Source organism: Sciurus vulgaris (assembly GCF_902686455.1).
Source record: "Sciurus vulgaris genome assembly, chromosome: 5".
NCBI classification, from domain to species: domain Eukaryota; kingdom Metazoa; phylum Chordata; class Mammalia; order Rodentia; family Sciuridae; genus Sciurus; species Sciurus vulgaris.
In genome coordinates this window covers 22,910,150-22,932,454 of record NC_136465.1, presented here as the reverse complement: position 1 = coordinate 22,932,454, position 22,305 = coordinate 22,910,150, and the positions used below count along the sequence as shown (strand labels likewise).

The following is a 22,305-nucleotide window of genomic DNA, read 5'->3' as shown; positions in this document are numbered from 1 at the left end:
CTTCCTCCATTCTTGCACCCCTCCCACTCCTCATTATGTGTCACCATGCACTTATCAGTGAGATCATTCATCCGTTGGATTTTTGAGATTGGCTTATCTCACTTAGCATGATGTTCTCCAATTTCATTCATTTACCTGCAAATGCCATAATTTTATTATTCTTTATAGCTGAGTAATATTCCATTGTATATATATACCACAGTTTCTTTATCCATTCATCAATTGAAGGGCATCTAGGTTGGTTCCACAGTCTGGCTATTGTGAATTGAGCAGCTATGAACAGTGATGTGGCTGTATCTATGAAGTATGCTGATTTTAATTCCTTTGGGTGTAGGCTGAGGAGTGGGATAGCTGGGTTAAATGGTAGGTCCATTCCAAATTTTCTAAGGAATCTCCACACTGCTTTCCAGAGTGGCTACACTAATTTGCAGCCCCACCAGCAATGTATGAGCATACCTTTTTCCCCACATCCTCTCCAACATCTATTGTTGCTTGTATTCTTGTTAATCACCATACTACTTGGGGTGAGATGGAATCTTAGTGTAGTTTTGATTTGCATTTCTCTTATTACTAAGGATGGTGAACATTTTTTCATATGTTTGTTCATTGCTTGTAGATCTTCTTCTGTGAAATGTCTGTTCATATCCTTAGCCCATTTGTTGATTGGGTTATTTGTATTCTTGGTGTAGAGTTTTTAGAGTTCTTTATATATTCTGGAAATTAGGGCTCTATCTGAAGTATGAGTGGCAAAGATATTCTCCCACTCTGTAGGCTCTCTCTTTGCATTGCTGAAAGTTTCCTTTGCTGAGAGAAATCTATTTAGTTTGAATCTGTCCCAGTTATTGATTCTTGCTTTTATTTCTTGTGCTATGGGAGTCCTGTTAAGGAAGTCTGATCCTAAGACAAGAAGGTGAAGATTTGGACCTACTTTTTCTTCTATAAGATGCAGGGTCTCTGGTCTGATTTCAAGGTCCTTGATCCATTGTGAGTTGATTTTTGTGCAGGGTGAGAGATAGGGGTTTATTTTCATTCTGTTGCATATGGATTTCCAGTTTTCCCAGCACCATTTCTTGAAGAGACTATCTTTTCTCCATTGCATATTTTTGGCACCTTTGTCTAGTATGAGAAAATTGTATTTATTTGGGTTTGTGTCCATGTCCTCTATTCGTACCATTGATCTATCTGTCTACTTTGGTGCCAATACCATGCCGTTTTTGTTACTATTGCTTTGTAGTATAGTTGAAGTTGTGGTACTGAGATACCCCCTGTTTCATTCATCCTGCTAAGGATTGCTTTAGCTATTCTGGGTTTCTTATTCTTCCAGATGTGTTTCATGATTGCTTGCTCTATTTCTGTAAGGTACATCATTGGGATCTTAATTGGAATTGCATTGAATCTGTATAGCACTTTTGGTAGTGTGGCCATTTTGACAATATTAATTCTGCCTATCCAAGAACAGGGGAGATCTTTCCATCTTCTAAAGTCTTCCTTAATTTATTTCTTCAATGTTTTGTAGTTTTCATTGTAGAGATCTTTTACCTCTTTGGTTAGATTGATTCCCAAGTATTTTATGTTTTTTGAGGCTATTGCAAATGGAGTTGTTTTCCTTATTTCCCTTTCAGTTATTTCATCGCTTGCGTATAAAAATGCTTTAGATTTATGCGTGTTGATTTATATCCTGGTATTTTGCTGAATTCATTGATGAGGTCTAGAAGTTTTCTGGAGGAGGCTTTTGGATCCTCTAAATATAGAACCTTGTCATCAGCAAATAGTGACAGCTTAAGTTCCTCTTTTCCTATTCATATCCCTTTAATTTCTTTAGTCTGCCTAATTGCTCTGGCTAGAGTTTTGAGGACAATGTTGAATAGAAGTGGTGAAAGAGGACATCCCTGTCTTGTTCCCATTTTTAAAGGGAATGGTTTCAGTTTTTCTCCATTAAGAATGATGTTGCCATGGGTTTAGCATAAATAGCCTTTACAATGTTCAGGTATGTTCATACTATTCCTATTTTTTCTAGTGTTTTGAACATGAAGGGGTGTTGTATTTTGTCCAATACTTTTTCTGCATCAATTGAAATAACCATATGATTCTTATCCTTAAGTTTATTGACATGATGGATTATGTTTATTGACTTATGGATGTTAAACCATCCTTGCATTCCAAGGATGAACCCCACTTGATCGTGGTGCATGATTTTCTTAATATGCTTTTGGATATGGTTTGCCAATATTTTGTTAAGGATCTTTGCATCTATATTCATCAAGGATATTGGTCTAAAATTTTCTTTCCTTGATGTGTCTTTTCCTGGTTTGGGTATGAGGGTGATATTAGCTTCATAGAATGAGTTCGGTAGGGTACCCTCCTTTTCTGTTTCCTGGAATACTTTGAGAAGTATTGTAATGACTTCTTTGAAGGTCTTATAGAACTCTGCTGAGTAATCTTCTGTTCCTGGGCTTTTCTTGGATGGTAGATTTTTAATGGCTTCTTCTATTTCATTGCTTAATATTGATCTGTTTAAATTGTATATGTCCTCCTTGTTATTGATCTGTTTAAATTGTGTATGTTTGGGAGGAGCATATGCCTCCAGAAATTTGTCAATGTCTTTGGTAGTTTCTATTTTGTTGGAATACAGGTTTTCAAAGTAGCTTCTCATTATGTTCTGTATCTCAGTGGTGTCTGACGTGATATTTCCTTTTTCATCATGAATTTTAGTAGTTTGAGTTTTCTCCTTCTCTTTGTTAGTGTGGCTAAGGGTTTGTCTATTTTGTTTACTTTCTCAAAGAACCAATGTTTTGTTTTGTCAATTTTTTGAATTGTTTCTTTTGTTTCAATTTCATTGATTTCAGCTCTGATTTTGATTATTTCCTGCTTCTGCTACTTTTGCTGTTATTGTGTTCTTCTTTTTCTATGGCTTTGAGCTGTAATGTTAGGTCATTTAGTTGTTGACTTTTCATTCGTTTCTGGAATGTGCTCCATGCAATGAATTTTCCTCTCTGTACTGCTTTCATAGTGTCCTAGAGATTTTGATATGTTGTATCTTCGTTCTCATTGACCTCTAAGAATTTTTTTATCTCCTCCCTGATTTTTTTTGTTATACATGTTTCATTCAATAGCATATTATTTAGTCTCCAGGTGTTGGAGTAATTTCTGTTCTTTATTTTGTCATTGATTTCTACTCTCAGTCCATTATGATCTGATAGAACACAAGGCAGTATCTCTATTTTTTTTTTGCATTTCCTATGGGCTGCTTTGTGGCATAACATATGGTCTATTTTCAAGAAGGTTCCATGTGCTGCTGAGAAGAAAGTGAATCCACTCGTTGATGGATGGGGAATTCTATATATGCCTATTAAGTCTAGGTTATTGATTGTGTTATTGAGTTCTGTGGTTTCTTTGGTTGGTTTTTGTTTGGAAGATGTATCTAGTGGTGGCAGCAGTGCATTAAAGTCACCCAGAATTATTGTGTTGTGATCTACGTGATTACAGGGATGCACCATTGTTTGGAGAATAAATATTTACTATCATTATGTCTTCCTGATTTATGGTTCCCATAAGCAGTATGAAATGTCCTTCTTTATCCCTTCTGACTAACTTTGGCTTGAAGTCCACTTTATCTGATATAAGGATGGAAACCCCCGCTTTTTTACTGGGTCCATGTGCGTGGTAGGTTTTTTCCCATCCTTTCACCTTTAGTCTGTGGATGTCTTTTTCTATGAGATGAGTCTCTTGTAGGCAGCATATTGTTGGGTCTTTCTTTTTAATCCATTCTGCCAGTCTATGTCTTTTGATTGAGGAGTTTAGGCCATTCACATTCAGGGTTATTATTGAGATATGATTTGTATTCCTAGTCATTTGACTTATTTTTGGTTTTCAAGTTGGCTTGGTTTCTCCTTTGAGTGGTTTTTCTCTAAGGTAGTTCCTCCCTTTTCTCACCTCCATTGTTGTTTTTCATTTCCTCTTCATGGAATATTTTGCTGAGAACATTCTGTAGCGCAGGCTTTCTATTTGTAAATTCTTTTAACTTTTGTTTATCATGATAAGATTTTATTTCATCTATAAATCTGAAGGTAAATTTTGCTGGGTGTAGGATTCTTGGTTGGCAACCATGTTCTTTCAGAGCTTGTTCTTTCAGAGCTTGAAATACGTTGTTCCAGGCCCTTCTAGCTTTTAGAGTCTGGTTTGAGAAGTCGGCTGCTATCCGTATCGGTCTCCCCCTATATGTATCTGATGCTTTTCTCTTGTGGCCTTCAAAATCCTTCCTTTATTTTGAATGTTAGGCATTTTCATTATAATGTGCCTTGGTGTGGATCTGTTGTGATTTTGTGCATTTGGTGTTCTATAAGCCTCTTGTATTTGATTTTCCATTTCATTCTTTAGGTTTGGGAAATTTTCTGATATTATTTCATTGAATAGGTTGTTCATTCCTTTGGTTTGTATCTCTGTGCCTTCCTCAATCCCAATAATTCTTAAATTTGGTCTTTTCATGATGTCCCATAGTTCTTGGAGATTCTGTTCATGATTTCTTAGCTTCTTCTCTGTTTGGGCAACTTTATTTTCAAGATTAAATATTTTGTCTTCATTGTCTGAGGTTCTGTCTTCCAAGTGGTCTAGTCTTTTAGTGATACTTTCCATTGAGTTTTTTATTTGGCTTATTGTTTCCTTCATTTCAAGGATTTCCATTTGGTTTTATTTGAGAATCTCTATCTCTTTGTTGAAAAGATCTTTTGCTTCCTGCACTTGCTCTTTCAGCTTATTGGTATTATCATTCATTGCCTGCATTTGCTCTCTTATCTCATCCTTTGCTTCACGAATCATCTTAATCATGTATAATCTGAAGTCCTTTTCTGACATTTCTTCTAACATACTGACATTAGATTCTATTAATATAGAATCTAGATTTGTTTGGATCACTTTCTTCCCTTGTTTTTTCATGTTGTTCATGTATCTTCCCCTCTAGCAGTGCAGATCTGGGGTATTGCAGATTTCTCCCCATAGGCCTATAGTGGCCCTATAGGTTTCCAAAACCCTTTCTTTAAGGGGAGGTCAATATTAGCAGTGCCCAATTCAGACACTATGCAATCCTAGACCAAATAGCCCCTATGAGGACAATAACAAAATTGTCATAATAAACAGAATGAGTTCAAATATTATCTTCAGTAAAACAAAAAGATTTGCAATAAGGTCTTCAGTTTCAAATGGAGGACAAAGAAAATGCAGAGGGATGTATAATATGGCTGTTAATGGGATAAGAAAAGAATATACAGAAGTTCTAGATAATAGAAAATGTGAGAGTGTAATCAAAAGAAATTGGATGTTAGCATGCAAAAAAGAGAGAAAGAGACTCTGAGGGAACAGTGAAACAAAAGGAAAAGAAAGCAAGAAAAGTAAAGAAATAAAAACATAAACTTTTTCAATAAGGAGAAAAAAGAAAATCTACAGTATAACAGTCATATAGTAATGAAACCTCCCAGAGTTCAGTAGCTTAATGCATGAGAGGTACCTGACAATGAGCTTCAAGCCTCCAGCAGGCGTCTCAGGATGGGATTTGCCCCACCTAATGATCAGAGCTAAGGCTTCCAGGATTATCCAAGATGGCCGCTCTGGCTCAAAATGTGTTGGCAAATGGGGAGCTGCAGCTCAGGGGTGGACGTGGTCAGTAGGAGGTCCTGGAGGCGGGATGTGGTTGGTCAGGCAGGGGTCCTGGCAGTCGGGTGTGTTTGATGTGGTTGTGGGATCCTGGAGGCCAGGTGCAATCAGTCGGTCTGGGGTCCCGGTGATAGGGCGCAGTCAGTTGGTCTGGTGATCCTGGCAGCAGGGAACAATCAATTGATGTGAGGGCCCCAGAGGCAGGGAGTTATCGGTTGGGCTGAGGGATCCTGGAGATGGGGCTCAGTCAGTCCGGCCGAGGGCCCTATGGGGCTTGGCTGTTGTCTCAAAAATGGCAGCAGCCACGTGTAATCAATCCTGCAGGTACTGTAACAGTGAACTTCCAGGCAACAGCAGGCAGCTGGTGCTCCACTGGCGGTCGGCGATCAGTTTGCTGACTGTTGTAGGACGAGATCGGTAGGTGAAACTCGTGTGTTGGGCGATGGACAGGTGAGAGGCAGGCAAATGGTGGATGATAGGTGCCTGACAGTGAGCAATCTGCACTCAAAAAAGGCGTCGATATGCTGGAAGATTGCAGGTGATCACAGCAGACAAATGGGGTAAACAGCAGGGGATCGATAAGCAGCAAAAACTGCCTTACCAAGAAACAGATATCCTCAGCTTGAAACCGGAGTTACGGAGCGACAAGGAATGCAGCCTCCCTCTAGTCCACCATCTTGGTTCTCCTTGCCTGATTTTATGGCATAGACATTTAACCAATATTTGTAACATGACTTAAACACTTTAGGAAGATAATCAATTTTTTATGAGGAATTACTCTGTCCTGGATTTTCATATTTTATCACTTATTAATAAAGATACATCTATCCAAATCTGGTGATTTTCTAAGCAGTAAGATGTCTGAGACATCTTCAGATGAACACTGTCCAACCTAAATACTGTTAAAGTACCTTTTCAATGCTGAGGCTTGAGTAAGAACACCTGAGCTAAATATCAGTCTCAGCAGGTCTTCCTCTTATGCTGCTTTTCTGGACTGAAATGCCCTATTCTCCTGCCGATGTTGATAAATGAATGATACGGATGTTGGTAATCACTGTAACCTACACTTTGCAGTGTTTCAGGATTCTCGTCATCTTCGTGAGGCTCCTTGTGGGGTCTCCCTTTGTAAGGTCACAGTGAATCACTGTCAGTTTCTCACCTCCTTACTACTCTGCTTTTTTCTGATAGTTGCAATCTTTGACATGATATGGCACATGGGCAAAGATGTATAAATAAATAAAGAATAAAAATAAAGGTTGTAGAAAAGGCCATTTTTGGTGGTCTTACAATGTATCACCCCACAGAAGAGTTCAGCCCTTTCTCCCCTTTCTCCCTCTCTCCTTCCCACTCTCCCTCCCACCCTCCTTTCCTTCCACTTAGACCATTCTTTTTATAGAAACTAGAAATTCTTCCTAGGATCTATACACTCTCCATCCTAAAGGCAGTGAGGTTTAAATTTTGTTGATGCTAGAAAGTTTTCCTTTTATTGAGACTACATAGACATTTTAAAGGGAAGTCAAAAGCTACATGAACTTCAGTGTGTTTGACTCTGGAAACCAATCAGTATTTTTACTTCTTTGGTTTTCATCAACCTAATTTGATTTAAAAAAAAAAAATACTGCAGGATACCAAATAATAAATCTTTTTTTCTCTCTTTCAGATCAAGACCTATAAATTTTTATGCTAGAATGACTTTTGTTATCAGATTCCTTGGAAATGCATTTTATTTCTTACTGTTCTGTTCTGTGAGCTCTGTTTTGTCATAGGAAGGATGTGCTATGTAGGAACATGATAAACTCAATAGTATGAAATCTAGTTGAATCTTGGACATTGCTGATATTTGTGTGTATAATTGATATGGAAAATCGATAGCTACTCTATATTATCTACTTACAAATGTATTTCATATGCTTATCAGTGAATAAAGAAGAGTGCTCTTTTTAATAGGTGCTGTCAGTGCTAAAACACTCATTGCTGTCATTCAAACGACCCAAAGCCACGGAGATGTTGAAACTCTACTTCTTGTTTTCTTTGCAGTTGCTGGTAAAAGAGGTATGATCACACTTTTCATTTTTAAAATGGGTTTGTAACAACTAGATGTTTTACCATGTCAAGCTCATTGTCATCCTAAGAAGGTTATATCCAATGATTAATATTACTTATAATTGATATAATTTTCAAAGTTGGATCAGGAAATGGTTATCAATCTTTCTTATATTGTCATTAAGTAACTATTTTAAACTGGCAGTTAATAAGTTATTTATTAATTATGTGGTGAGAAGAGTCAAACTAATAATTTTATTTATTTTTTTGTTCTTTAGGGGTATATAGATCAAGAGGGCAATCCTATGGGGTTTGCTGGACTGGTATCCCATTTACATTATCATGAACCTTCTAATCTTGTTTTTGTCAATTTTCTTGTGAGAGGTCTTTTCCATAATCTTTGTCAGCCAACTCACAAAGGTAAGCGTGGGGTTTTAATATATATATATATATATATATATATTATATGTTTACATATATACATATATATAATATATGTATATGTATGTGTATACCCCCAAATTATATATATATACACCCCCAAAATAGCAATAGATTAGTAGAAAGTTAATACTTCAGAAATGTTTTTTCTCTACAAAGAAAATACAGTTAATATGTAGGTAATTTACAGATACCCAAATTTAGATACAATAAAATACCCACTAATATTGACTATATGGGAAACAGCCATATTTTGTGACACCTACTGTAAAATGTCCGCTTCTTGAATGTATTTCCTCCACAGGCTCCTTGCCTATATGATTCAGAACATATTGAATAACATACAATATTTAGAATATTTTCTTCTAATTAAATATAATATATTCTGATCATAAAAAAGGGTATAGGAAAGTAGTGTGTTAGAAATAGATAATTATCCAGAATTCTATTATCCATCAATAATCATTATTAGTATTTGTAAATATTTCCTCATAATCATTTTTTAATATAATTGTATGGTATATTTAAATAACTGATATATTAATTGTGCAATCTAGAATCTTGTTTTACTCCTGAAAATATTGAATTTTTGTCCATATCATGTAATTTTTTAAAATAATGCCCATTTAACACAATTTTTATTAAAAGACTTTGATTACACATTTAAACAATAAAAGCCCTTAATGGTATCCCTAAAATAAACATTGCCCTTTCATAATATTTGTGCTTGATTGTTACATTTCTTAATGCCTGGTAAACTCAATGCCTTTTACATTACCTTACCTTCTACATTGATTGATAAGAACATTCTACTTTGCACAATAGATCTAGTTGGTGTGGTGTAAATATGCATTGTTATGTGACATGAGGTTATTCAGGGAATTCTACTCTCCAAAAATGTGTGAAAGGGGGGAAATAATTTCAGGCTATAGGAAGTACAATTCCATTTATTGATGTGAAGATACTTGTATATGGCTGCAAACAAGATTAGAGAAAATTTGATAACTTTATGAGGCAGACAATATCAATAGAATTATTTTGTAAACAAGGAAATGAAGGCACAGAGAAGACAGAGAAGTTAAATAAACTGGGGCATGGTCCTGTCCTACAGTTTTAATAAGTCAAAACCAAAATTGAAATATAAGCAATCCAATTCTAGAACCAATGTTATTAAGTGTCACAATTTTTTATTTTTAATACTAGGGATGGAACTCAGGGGTGCTTTATCACTGAACTATATTCCTAATCCTTTGTATTCTTTATTGTTGAGACAGGCTGTCACTAAGTTGCTGAGAGTTTCATTAAGTTATTTTGGCTGGCCTCCGATTTGCAATCATCCTGCCTCAGCCTCCCAAATTTCTGGGATTATAGGATGAATGACCGCACCCAGGAAATTTCAGTTTTTTAACCATTGTAGTATAGTGTTCATGTGCCATGAACTTATAGCAACTGAAGTTGACAATAACTTAGGTCAGGCAGGCAGATAAGGCCAGAAGGCTATATAGGGGTTAAATTTTTGAAATTCTTAGATGATAAGGAAGTTGGATTTTGTTTATCATGTCATTGAGGTGCCATCAGAGATATTTGAGTAGATGAGAGACATGAATAGAATTCTGATCATCTACTAGAATAGACTAAAGTTAGGAAAATCTAGGTAAGGAGATAAGGCAGTTCATGGTTGGGATGACTAGAATCCGAACTCAGGTGGAAGCAAAGCACACATGAAAACGGTTAGCAGGTACAGTGATTCTGTAGTACTATATTTGTCTCAAATGTTTAATTTCTATGAAATAAAATATAACTTTCAATTTAAACATTAAAAATAGGTCCTTTTTCACATTTATAATGAGACATTATTTTTTGTAGGCTCAAAACATTTTTCTCAAGATGTTATGGAAAAACTAGTGTTAGTATTGGCAAATCTCTTTGGAAGAATATATCTTCCAGCAAAGTTCCAAGATGCGAACTTGGAGTTTTATCAATCAAAGGTAAAAGTATATGATTCTGATAACATTTATTAATTAAGGTTATTAAGTAGATGCTCTCAGAATGATACAGCAGAAGGATTTTATTAAGATAATTTGTTTGTTTTGTGGAATAATTTGTTATTTTAATAATTTGTATAATGTTTAATCTGTAATTCAAAAGTTCCCCTCTATAAATCTATTAAAAGTTAAATACCTTGAGTAAAAATTAAGATCAAAATCATGTTTTTCATTTGCTTGTATCAAATCACAGCATTAAGACACTATAAAAACAGATGTGGGTAATTGTATGTTTAAATAAACAACCATTCCCATTGGTGAATCTACAGTTCCCTTAGGATCGTTTTACCTTGAGGTACTATATGTTGTGAACTACAGCAAATTCACTGAGAATACTTTAGTCATCTAGGAAATCATCACTTTATTCACAGAGATCAGAATATTTTCCAATTTTATTCACGACATTTTCTTGATTCCTTATCTTTTCAAATACTGTTACAGATGTAGTTCATTAGAATCTGAGATCAGAATATTTTTCAATTTTATTCACATTTTCTTGATTCCTTATCTTTTCAAATACTGTTACAGATGTAGTTCATTAGAATCTGAAAAAGTAGGATATGCTGGTTTATACCAGGTAACCTTAGTGCTATGGAACAAAAAGGGAAGAGTTAGTCTACAGCTTCTAATCCTGCATTGTTGAATTACAAACCTGTGCCCTCACAAAATAGCCTCTAGATCAGTGAACACAACAATAGTCATTGAACCACCATCACATTTTTTTCACCACATGTACATTCTTGAAATACTATTTGATTGTTCTGTTTAAATTTGTATTTACTTAGAACTAAGTTAGCATCTCTAGTCTTAAAAAGAAGACCATCATAAAAATAAATACAAGAAAAGAAGATTCTGAGTAGAAACCTTTCTCTCTATGTGTCTGTGTGTGCGTGTGTGCACGCACTGATGATTGGAAATAGTTCTACTGCCAGGTAAGATATCCTGGATAGACAGTTGGCATTCTTACTGCAACAGAGAGCTGTGAAATCTGTGATGACTTTGTATGTTGGAATTACAAGAACTTTTCCCAGATGTGATAGAAACCTCCAACATAGTTTTTGTCTCAGAGAACTTGTTGACTCTGGACATGGGTTGAAGACTGAAGTTAGCATACTCAGAGGGCCTCTCCAGTGAGATTTTAAAAGCCCAATAAACTTTTTGTGCTTATGTAGAAATCAAGTTACAGATTAGAAATTTTATAGACTATAATCATGTAATGAATTTTCATCACTCTGACATACCAGCTTTATGCTCAAAATCCCAAGAGAACATGACCTAGGAATGGAGACAAAGAAGATATATACTGAGTATTAGTAAAATTGCCAAACAATGACAATTCACTTAAGTCTACTTAAATGGAGGTCATTGCCCCTTTCTTTCTTGGCCAAACAAAAATATGGGGAAACTTACTCTGGTGAAAGATAATATCTTAAGTCTATAAAACAGTTTTATAAATTATTTCTGATTTGAAAGCAAAACAAAAATCCTTAAAAAGTGAGTAAGCAATAATATATTCCCAATAAGCAGGAATAAAAGCAGGCAACAGTAGAAGATTCACAGATTTCAAGTTAGTATAACTAATATGTTCAAATCAATAGCGAGAAACATAGACAAAAATTAGTAAAAATGATAGATATTTTCACTAGATAATTAATATATTTAAAAGTGATTAAGTGAACATTACAAAACTGAAAATACAATACTTGACTCCCAGAATATATGCAGCAGAAGTCAGGACCAGGAAGTTAACATAGCTCATAGAAAATATTCAAAGTGTAACCCAGAGAGAAAAAATTAAAATAAAATCAGTTGCCATAAAAGATATGTGGATCACACTCAAAGTTTTAATGTATATGTAATTGGAATCCCAAAAGAAGAGGAGGAATAAACATGACAGTCACGTAATCAAAAGACTAAAGACTGGGAATTTAACAAATTGATGAAAGACAGAAAACTCACAGTTTCAAAAACTTAGAAACCCACAGTTTCAAGAACTGCTGAAAACCATAGAGTGTCATGCTTCCTTCAATGATACCTGACTTTTAAATAAAAATAATAAAAGCTAAAAGCAATGGAATAATATTTTTAATGAGCTGAATAAAACAATTCCTAATTTGAAATCTGAAAATATTCTTCAAAATTTATCTGAGATTACAGTGTGTTCAGGCATGAAATCTGAACTTTGCTGCTGTTAGGCTTACAATAAAAGAAATATCACATATTTTAGGCAGAAGGAAAATATCCAAAATTTGGAAAAATAAAAATGCAGAAGAGAATGAGGAACACAGAGAGGTGATAGAAGGAACATTGAATTAAAAGAGACAGTAGAAAAGGAAGAAAGGTAACATAACAGATGGTACAGATGGAGAAAAAATAATAAAGTAGAAAACTTAATTATAGAAATAATTAAATTAAATGTAAATGTACTAAATATACCAAGTAAAAATACTAGGATTTTCAGATTGTATTTTTATTTTAAAATAAAGCCACATGCTTTATATAATACACAGATATGTGTTGACAAACAGCACAACTAGATCACAATTTTGGTATGAAATCTCAAGAAAGGTTGGAAGTAGAATAATGAAAAAAGATGTGGCAGTTAAACACTAACTGGAAGTACTTTAATTGCCTGAAAATTAAACAAATCAATTTCTAAATACACATAGAACAAAAAAGAAGTGGAAATCATAAAAATATTTTAAATTAATAATGGTGACTAAATGAAACATATAAATCCTAATAAGATATAATTCACGCAATGCTTTGAAAATTTATAGTATTAAAATCACATATTAGAAAAGAAGATAGGCTGAGAAAACAGCCTAAGAAGCTATGAAAGAAAAACTTACAGTTTAGACATGAGTTGTCCCCCAAAAGCTCATGTGGGAAATAATGTGGAAAGTTGAGAGATGAAATGATTGTGTTATGAGGTCCTTTGACCTAATCAGTGTGTTAATCCACTAATGGATTAAATGGGAGGTAACTGTAGTCAGGTAGGGTGTGCCTGGAGGCAACAGGTCTTTCGGGTTTATATTCTGTCCCTGGTGAGTGGAGCTCTTTCTGCTTCCTGATTTTCGTCTCCTGAGCTGCTTTCTTCCACCACACCCTTCTGCCATGATGTTCTACCTTACCTCATACCCAGAACAATGGAGTCAGCCATCTAGGTACTGAGACCTCTGAAACCATGTGCACCAAATAAACTTCCTCCAATAAAATTGCTCTTGTCAGATCTTTTGGTCATAGCTGCAAAAACAAACAAACAAAAAAAACAACAAAAAAAAACCAGGTCATGTCTTTATAAAGAATAATAAAATTGATTAATATCTAGCAAGTCTCAGAATAAAGGGATAAGTGCAAATTTCAGGAAAGAAAATTACTTCAGACATCAAAAAGAGCAAAAGAGGATATTAAGAATTACTTTATGCTAACAAATCTATTTGGATAAAATGGACAAATTCCTAGAAAATTTGTATTTCTAAGACCAACTAAGCAGGATGCAATAAAATTGTGTTTGATATCTACTAGAGAATTTCATCTACCATGTAAAAAACCATACTGTCCCATTAAAAAATACCAGAGGCTCAGATGACTTAACTGGTGATTTACTTCACACATAAAGAATAACACCAATGTATATGTACATCAAAGCATGAGATTGTACACCTAAAATATGTACAATTTTTATTTATTAAGTATGTCTTAACGAAACTGGAAAAAAGAGAAAAACCTCAGTCTTGTGAAGCAGATAAACTGGGTTTTGATCATTCACACACACACACACACACACACACACACACACACACACACACATACACACACAATCCCAGTCTTTCACAAACTCTCTGCCTTTGTGCTACTCTAACATACCAATGGCTGGCTGACTAATATATGGTAGAGATTTATTTTTCACACTTATGGAGGCTGGGAAATCCTAAATCAAGGTGTCTTGCAGGGACATACTTTCTGGTCCAAAGATGGTTTTCTTGATGCTCTGAACTCACAAGGAGGAAGGGGCAAAGAGTACTTAGAAGGGGTCTGCTTTATTAGGGCTTTAATTGTATTCACAAGGTGAGGGGTGCCCTCAAAACTTAGTCACTTCCCCCAAGCCCCACCTCCTAATACCATTATATTGGGAGTTAGGATTTCAACATATGGATTTTTTGGGGGTGGAGGGGATATACAAATATTCAGTCTATAACAGTTTTCTAGGGGATACAGAAAAGCGAAATAAAAAAGGCCAGGCATGGAGGGGTATGCCTGTAATCCCAGGCTGAGGCAGGAGGATTGCAAGTTCAAGGTCAGCTACAGTAACTTAGCAAGGCCATAAGCAATTTAGTGAGAACTTTTCTCAAAATAAAATTAAAAAAATAAAAAATAAATAAACAAGTGGTAGGGATGTGGTTCAGTGGTTAAGCGCTGTTGAGTTCAATCCCAGTACCAAACCAAATCAAACCAAACAAAAAAACAGAGGAAATATATACTCTTTCTAGGAGCAAAATGTAATACCAAAAATCAAAAAGTAATATTACAGAAAAGAAAAAGCTATTTATCTTACATAAGTATGGGTAGAAAAATAATTCATAAAATATTTGCTTGATGAATCCAGTTTCAAAAACTCTCAGAACCAAGTGAGGTTTATTCCAGGCATGCAAATGTGCTTTATCTTATTGGTTGCTCTCCAAATGTTTCACCAGAGTCTTTGAAATGTTTGCAAGTCTAATGTCACTTGAAGGCATGCTTCTATTTAAAAAGTAGTTTGAAGCAAATTTTTAAGAGCAACGAGTATAGAATTTGGTTTTATAAATGCAAATAGAAACAAAAAATGAATTTTACCTCAATTCCACTAATGAAGGAATGAAACACTGGCATTGTTGAATAAATATATTATGCTGCACAGCTCTTTGCCTTTCTTATTCCAACAATTCAGTTTTTAGGGAAAGTATATGAATTGCTTTGAAATATGCTTGACTTCTAGGTGTTCCTGGATGATCTTCCTAAGGATTTCGGTGCTGCTTTAGAGGAGTATAACATGCAAGTTCAGAAGGACTTTGCCTGTTTTCTACTAATTGTGTCCAAATTGGCAGATATGAAGCAGGAATATCAACTCCCATTGTCAAAGATTAGTAAGTATTATGGAACAGTTGAAGGGTAAAAAATCTTGCCTGAGAATATTTTATCTCAGGATCATGGTTGTAACTCATTGATAGAACACTTTCCTAGAATCTTCAAGGTCCTGGGTTTGATCCCCAGCACTTGAAAACGAAAAGGGTACACACACATATATATATAATTAAAATATGTTGTATTTTAATATATTTTATTTTATATTATATATATCCATACATATGCATACACACATTTATTATACACATACATGTACATATACACCCATATATAATTAAATTATTAAGTGTATATATTTTGTACCGGTGATTGAACTCAGGGACACTCAACCACTGAGCCACATCCCCAGCCCTATTTTGTATTTTATTTAGAGACAGGGTCTCACTGAGTTGCTTGGCACCTCACCCTCTTGATGGGGCTGGCTTTGAACTTACAATCCTCCTGCCTCAGCCTCCAGAGCCACTGGGATTACAGGCATGTGCCACCACACCCTGCTAAAATATATTTTTAAATAAAAAACATGTACTTTGGAAGAAAACATGTCTTGGAAGAAGACTGGACTCCTGGAAAGGATAGCCTGCCTTAATAAAAGGGATTCCTTCTGTTTTCCAAAGAAAGAAACTGATTATTAGAAGTTGAAAGGAGGTTGGAAAATGAAGCTAAGTAGTCATTCATAAGCCATCTTGATTAAAGGCTGCCTTTGAGTCAGGTCTGGAAAATGGAGTGAGGACATCTGTGAGATGAAGAGAGAAACTAGAGACTAATTAATTCTGTCACTCTTTTTCTTGAGAAGAAATATGCTTAGTGCTCATGAGCATAGACTGTGGGCAGATTCTCTGGGTCCAAATTCTGCTACTTATTAGCAGTGAGATCTTGGGCAGGTGACCTCATAATCATGCCTTAGTTTTCTCCACAGGTATGTGAGAGAATAGCATTATCTATCTAGTTTTGGTGAGCTTTTAAATGATGAATATATGTGAATATCTTAAAATAATAGTGCTTGGCACATTGTATACAGTTGTCTCGCTTTTCTTTTTTATGACTAATAGGTGGAAACATTCTAGGGGGATATAAATGGGAGAAGGTGACAGAGATAAAGAAAAAAGTGTGCACTTCAGGTAGTTATATACTGGTTTCATTATCCCCTAAGATCCTCAACTGGGAGGTGGAGCTTAGAGCTTCCCAGGTCTTAGTAAGGTAGGAAGCCGTTTGAACAAAGGCAGACAGTGAACATCACAGGGGAAGGAAAGTGGGGGCCACAGGAATATTCTGCTTCAATTGCATATGAGAGCCCAGCTGGAATATATGACCTGGATCTTTATAAGTGCATGAATGAAAATGCACACGTTCCCGTACGCCATTCCTTAACCTACTCGTAATGCCTGACTGGAACACCCCGTCTAGAAAGATTCTAAGGCCCAGTCTGAATTCAGAGGGCTAAAGTACCAAAGTAACAATCATTTTCCATTAAACGAGCATACAAGGTGAACGGGTATAGTGGGACACACCTGTAATCACAGTGGCTCAGGAACCTGAGGCAAGAGGATCACCAAAGTTCCAAGTTCAAATCCAGCCTCAGCAACTTAGTGAGGCCCTAGGCAAATCAGTGAGACCCTGTCTCTAAATAAAATACACACACACACAAGGAGGGCTGGGAATGTGGCTCAGTGGTTAAGTGCCCCTGGGTTCAATCCCCAGTACCAAAAAAAAAAAAAAAAGGTAAACAATGTAAATTGTTTCTTACTATCTGTTGATCAAAGCCACTAAAGCATAATGCACATTTTTTAAGCAGTGATGCTAATGTTAGCAGTTCACACTTGTTGAATGTATCCTAGCCCCAGCTGAGCTGCTCACTGAGAGCCATATCGTTCCTTCAGTCTTCACGGTGACACAGTCCCTGAGAAGATGAATGGCTCCTCTGTAGCATCTAGAGCAGGTGCACAGGATTTGGCAATATGGCTCAATTCCCAAAATTAGCCTATCCCAATTCTTCATGGTCAGGCTTTACAGGTAAAGAATGTGAAGACTCCCAACTGGTGTCTCACCTGATGAACTGCAAGGAAGGAAGAACAGCGATTTCGCCATTTGTTTGTCTCTCTGGGAATTTTGATGATGTTTTACTTGAACCAGGAACTCCAAGTCATGTAAGTGAAGAGTGGGGTTTATTAATAAACCTCTGCAGGGCTTTACCCCATTCTCAGTGGTGTCCTATTATAGACTGCTTTTGAAGGTGACAAGTTCTGGCATACAAATGATTAAGGATTGCACTTGAACTTATGAGAGCAATATTTTAGGAAGTTTTGTCTCCTGTATTTTATATGGATGATTACTTCTCTGTTTTGAAGCATCTTGCACAGATGAATATTTACAGACATTGTTTGATGGTAATGCCCTTTGCCTTACCCAGCTCACTTTATACAATTTATTAGTCAAGTGCAAGTTATAATCTCTTAAAACTTCTCATTATTTATTACAGTTTTATTTAATACTAAATATACAGACTTATATTTCTTTAAATAGCATGTAGATGAGTGATGAAGCATAATACTGTAATGAACACCCTTTAGAACTGAGAACCCATACGTTTCTCCTCTGTTATTTCTTTGTCTCCCTTCTTTCCCCCTCCCCAAAGTCTCCTAAACTTTGTTTTCCATTCTTCTTTTTAAAAATGTCTATTACAAATTAATTTTTTAGGTATCTTTGCTTTTAATTTTACAAAAAGCAAAGGAATTCAGAACTAGAGTTTCCTGAAGTGACTTTTTATTTTGTATTCCACATTATGCCCCCCTGATTCATTCGTGTTGTGACTTGAATCTATTTTATTTTTTCTACTTCATACTATTTCATAGTGCAACACGACCTGTTGCTCCATCTCCTGTTAACAGTTGTTTGGTCTGTTTCTGATTTTTTCTGTTACAAATAGGGTTGCTGTGAATGCCTGCCGCCATTTACAGTCTCACTAGCAGTACGCTAGTGAAGTGTAGTGAAGTACAGTTCACAGAAATGGCAGACAGAGAGCCATTTACTTGCCTTCTTCCTCTCTTTGTTGTTTTACTTCTCTTCCCTCTTTCCTACCCCTGTTTTAGAACCCGATTACCAGAATAAAAGTTGTTGAATTGATTTTTCTCTAGTGATATACTAGCTTCTAGCTCCTTGGTCTCCTGTTGGCAGAGTTATTCGCTATCCTGATGAGGATAGTGATCAAATTTTAAATTAGTTTTCTCCCCCCTGGTCAGTCTAGTGGTGGATGGTTGAACTTGCCATCAGTCCATTTGGAAGCAGTGATTTTCATGGTTGGAGCTAAACCATTCTCCAGGCACCTTCAGCATGTGGGAAAGACACCTCTTCTTTCCCCACCAGGAGTGTGCTGGAAAAACATTAATTGAAGGAAGTGACTGCAAGGTGCAATATAAGAAAGCACAAACTTTCTTTACACGTAACGAACTAACTAAACACTGCGTTTCTTCAGGTCGTCCTGCACACAATTGGTCTCAATCACCTTGAAGCCCCTGTGCTGTGGCCACAACAGTTTGACAGCCAAGGAAGAAGAATGCCACTCAACGCTTATGCACTTGATTTCTACAAGCATGGTTCCTTGGTAGGATTAACTCAGGACAATGGGTATGTCTTCCCTCTCGTCTCCATGAATGAACTAAATGAATTTTAGAAGAAAGTCCTCTTTACAGTTTCAGGTAGAGGTTAATCATGCTAATCATATAAAATTTTAGCTTTACAGACAAATAGCAACAAATGACAAATTCTGTCCTCGTGTGTGTGTGTGTGTGTGTGTGTGTGTGTGTGTGTGTGTGTGATACTGGGGTTTGAACCCAAGGACACTTAACTGCTGAGCCACATCCTCAACCCTTTTTATTTTTTATTTTGAGTCAGGGTCTCACTTAGTTCCTTAGGGCCCTCACTAAATTGTTTAGGGCCTTGCTAAGTTGCTGAGGCTGGATTTGAACTCTTGATCCTCCTGCCTCAATCTTCCAAGCTGCTGGGATTACAGGCATGTGCTATCAAGCCCAGTCATTCTTTACTATTGTAAAGTAATTCAATACTAGTAATTCTTTACTAGTATTTTGCTAGTGCAAACTCTGGGCACTGAGGCCATCTCACTTGACATAAAGATAGACTCTAAAGATCACAAATATATTTTTACTTCTTAGATCCTGTTTATCTCTTATTAGATATTTTTAAGCTGAAAGACAAATGAAAACAACTCCATACTCACTAATATCTGAGAGGAGTATACACAGAGTATGTAACTCACACATCTGAGGACTGAGTACACGACAGTTGCTTTAGATCTTTGCCAGGGATACAATTTTCAAAAGTAATGAACAGGGTTATACACCTTTAAATTTGCCTGGGAAGGGAAAAATTGTCTCAATTCTGAGTATATTGATGTGGAGATGGGCTCATCAAAGCAGGGATTCAATATGCATTTTACATAAAATTTTGAACAATCCTTATTAAAGTATTTAAAAATTCTGACATTCTTCAGAAATGTAGAGCATTTTTGATTTTTAGATCTGCTTATTGTGAATAAAGTTGGTGTTACCTTAGTAAATAATATATTTCTGCCATTAAGTTTTAAAACTATTTTTTATTGTTTAGGCTACATGAAGGGGATGCTTACCAGTTGCTGAAAGATTTTGCACTCACCATTAAATCTATCAGGTATGTTAAATATTTAAATATTGAAAAAAATTTTAAATATTGAAAAATTATTCAATAATTTAATTGCAATTCAAAAATAATATCGAAGTCTTTCTATGAGCCAGGTACTTGGAGGTGCCATTGAGCCTCTTTACATTCTCTGCATTTCAATTTCTCAGAGGGTCTGGAGAACATCTCCTCAACACCTTGTTGTGTGTTTTCTATAATAGAATTAATTCCAAAGCCCATCTGAGATGAAGTTGCATGATTAATGTACCAGCCCCAGGCACTATGTGCCAATAGACGGTAAAATTCCAAAGCCTCACTGATCCCAGATCCTAATATTCTCAATTGTCCACCTACAGTGTGTCAACATACTTCAGAAGACCCCTTGGGGCTCCATCAGGCCTTGCGTTTATATCCACTTGCATACTCTTGAATCTCTTGCTTTAACCAGTGTTTCTCGAGGCTTCATCTGACTCTGATCTCTCATTTTTGTTCCTGTTTTCATCTTTAACAAAGTCATCTGGGGAAAAAAATGATACCAAACTTTATATGGATGCCGACACTTTTAGGTTCCATTGGCTGTCTAAAGCTGCCTGCCAAGAGGACCATCTTTCTCAAGTTTCAAACTGCATGTACTTCAATTCTTTACAGATGTTTCTTTGCTCTGTCAGTTAGTTATATTTAATTTGCTATAGATCTCTTTATTATTGGGTTTTTGCTAATCAGGTCACCGTCTTTATTTCTTTGACCTGAGTTGAATGAGGCCTGTTTGAACTTTTAATACAGAGTGAAAATTTGAGGATGATGCTAGAGCACAAGAGAATGGTTTTGTTCACTTGGAGTATGCTAGGAATTATTATATAATCAAATTATTATATAAATCAAATTATTATAATTTGATTATTCCTCAAATTATTACAATCTCTGGAACAGTCCCAAGAAACTCCAGAAATTTTTGGAGCTATGTGCAGAGATGGGCTTATGAAAATCATCCGTTCATGCATTCATGTGACACGTATTGCAGTATTATTGGTTTAAATTTCAAGCAGCTGGTGAAGGTGATACATGTACATGGGGTAATGGTGTCTGTCTCATTCCACCATCTTTCATACCCGCCTCCCTCTCATTTCCTTCATCCCAAAAAACCAAAGGCCAAATGTTTTCCCTGATAAGTGGATGATGATATATAATGGGGGTGGGGGGTGGTGGGGAGTGAGAGAAGAATGGAGGAACTTTAGATTATAAATTTATTTTTTCTACTTGCAGTGTTTCCTTGAGGGAACTATGTGAAAATGAAGACGACAATGTTGTTTTAGCATTTGAACAGCTGAGTGAAACCTTTATGGAGAAATTTGCAGAAGTCTGAAAACAAAGTCTATGCAAAAATCACTTTAAAATACTGCCATAGAAATTTCATGGGTCATGTTTTTTATTCCTGTGTTCTTTGTCAGAAAAATATACATGACAAAATGAAGAGCTCAAGCACAAGTCAAAGAGAAGCAATCAAATCTGCCATCTTTTATCACCAGCGCCCTTGGACAAATTATTTAGTAAATCTGAATCTCAGTTTCTTTTTGTTGTTGCTTATGTCTCAGGTGTGTTGAGGACTGACTGACAACATGCAGAACTTTGTATGGGAATGAAGAATGATTTACTGTGAGACCAAAAAAAATATTACATTTAAAATATTTTTCTCCCCACTGTCAGGATTTGTAAAAAGTTTCTAAGGCTTAAAAAAAATGCAGTATCCTAAAAGTGAAATATATTTTTACCAATTAACATAAGTGGTACTACCTGATTTAGATATACAGCTATTGAAATAGTACATTCTAGTAAGTGAACTACTTTTAAAAATACAAATGAAAGTTTTGGTACAAATTTTGTGATGCTTTAAAAAGAAAACATAGCTAATGATTTTATTATATTAATTGTATATACATGACTAGAAAACCAAAAATAAAATAAAATGGGCTAAATCTTTTAGCATTGGTTCATTGTGTGAATCTTATGCAGCCATGAATGCATTTTTACACAACTATACATTATATATAATATATATATATAAAATATGTTTATGTTATATGTATAGAGTAGTTTATATGTAATCATTTGAGGTAGACATCTGGTTTCCCCACCATCCTGGGTCTCTTCCTAGTAAATCCACTCTTGCCTCAGCCCACAGGAAGTATTCTAAGTGCCTTTGTTCACCTGGGCAAAGATTGTTTTTAGAGATGACTGCAAAAACAAATAACGAAAGCAAAGTGTGACAAAGGAGATTTTATATTAAATTCAAACTCTAAAGTTCTGTTCAAGAGAGAAATAATCAACCGAATGGGAG

General features: G+C 35.7%; 1 protein-coding gene across 3 annotated transcripts in view; it reads left to right on the top strand.

The window, feature by feature from the left end:
* The window catches only part of LOC306662811 (putative ATP-dependent RNA helicase DDX60), a 100,402-nt gene extending 78,460 nt beyond the window's left edge, over positions 1 to 21,942 (top strand). For 2 of the 3 annotated variants that reach the window (XM_079142940.1, XM_079142939.1), the window contains 8 exons: positions 7,594 to 7,698; positions 7,968 to 8,109; positions 9,997 to 10,118; positions 15,154 to 15,301; positions 17,304 to 17,446; positions 18,772 to 18,923; positions 19,920 to 19,982; positions 21,234 to 21,942. In XM_079142940.1, coding sequence (XP_078999066.1) covers positions 7,594 to 7,698; positions 7,968 to 8,109; positions 9,997 to 10,118; positions 15,154 to 15,301; positions 17,304 to 17,446; positions 18,772 to 18,923; positions 19,920 to 19,982; positions 21,234 to 21,333 — 975 coding nt within the window. In that variant the 3' untranslated portion in view covers positions 21,334 to 21,942. Of the gene's footprint in view, positions 1 to 7,593; positions 7,699 to 7,967; positions 8,110 to 9,996; positions 10,119 to 15,153; positions 15,302 to 17,303; positions 17,447 to 18,771; positions 18,924 to 19,919; positions 19,983 to 21,233 lie in introns of those variants that run through there. The other variant, XM_079142941.1, reaches the window with a different exon arrangement.
* Positions 21,943 to 22,305: the final 363 nt, after the last annotated feature.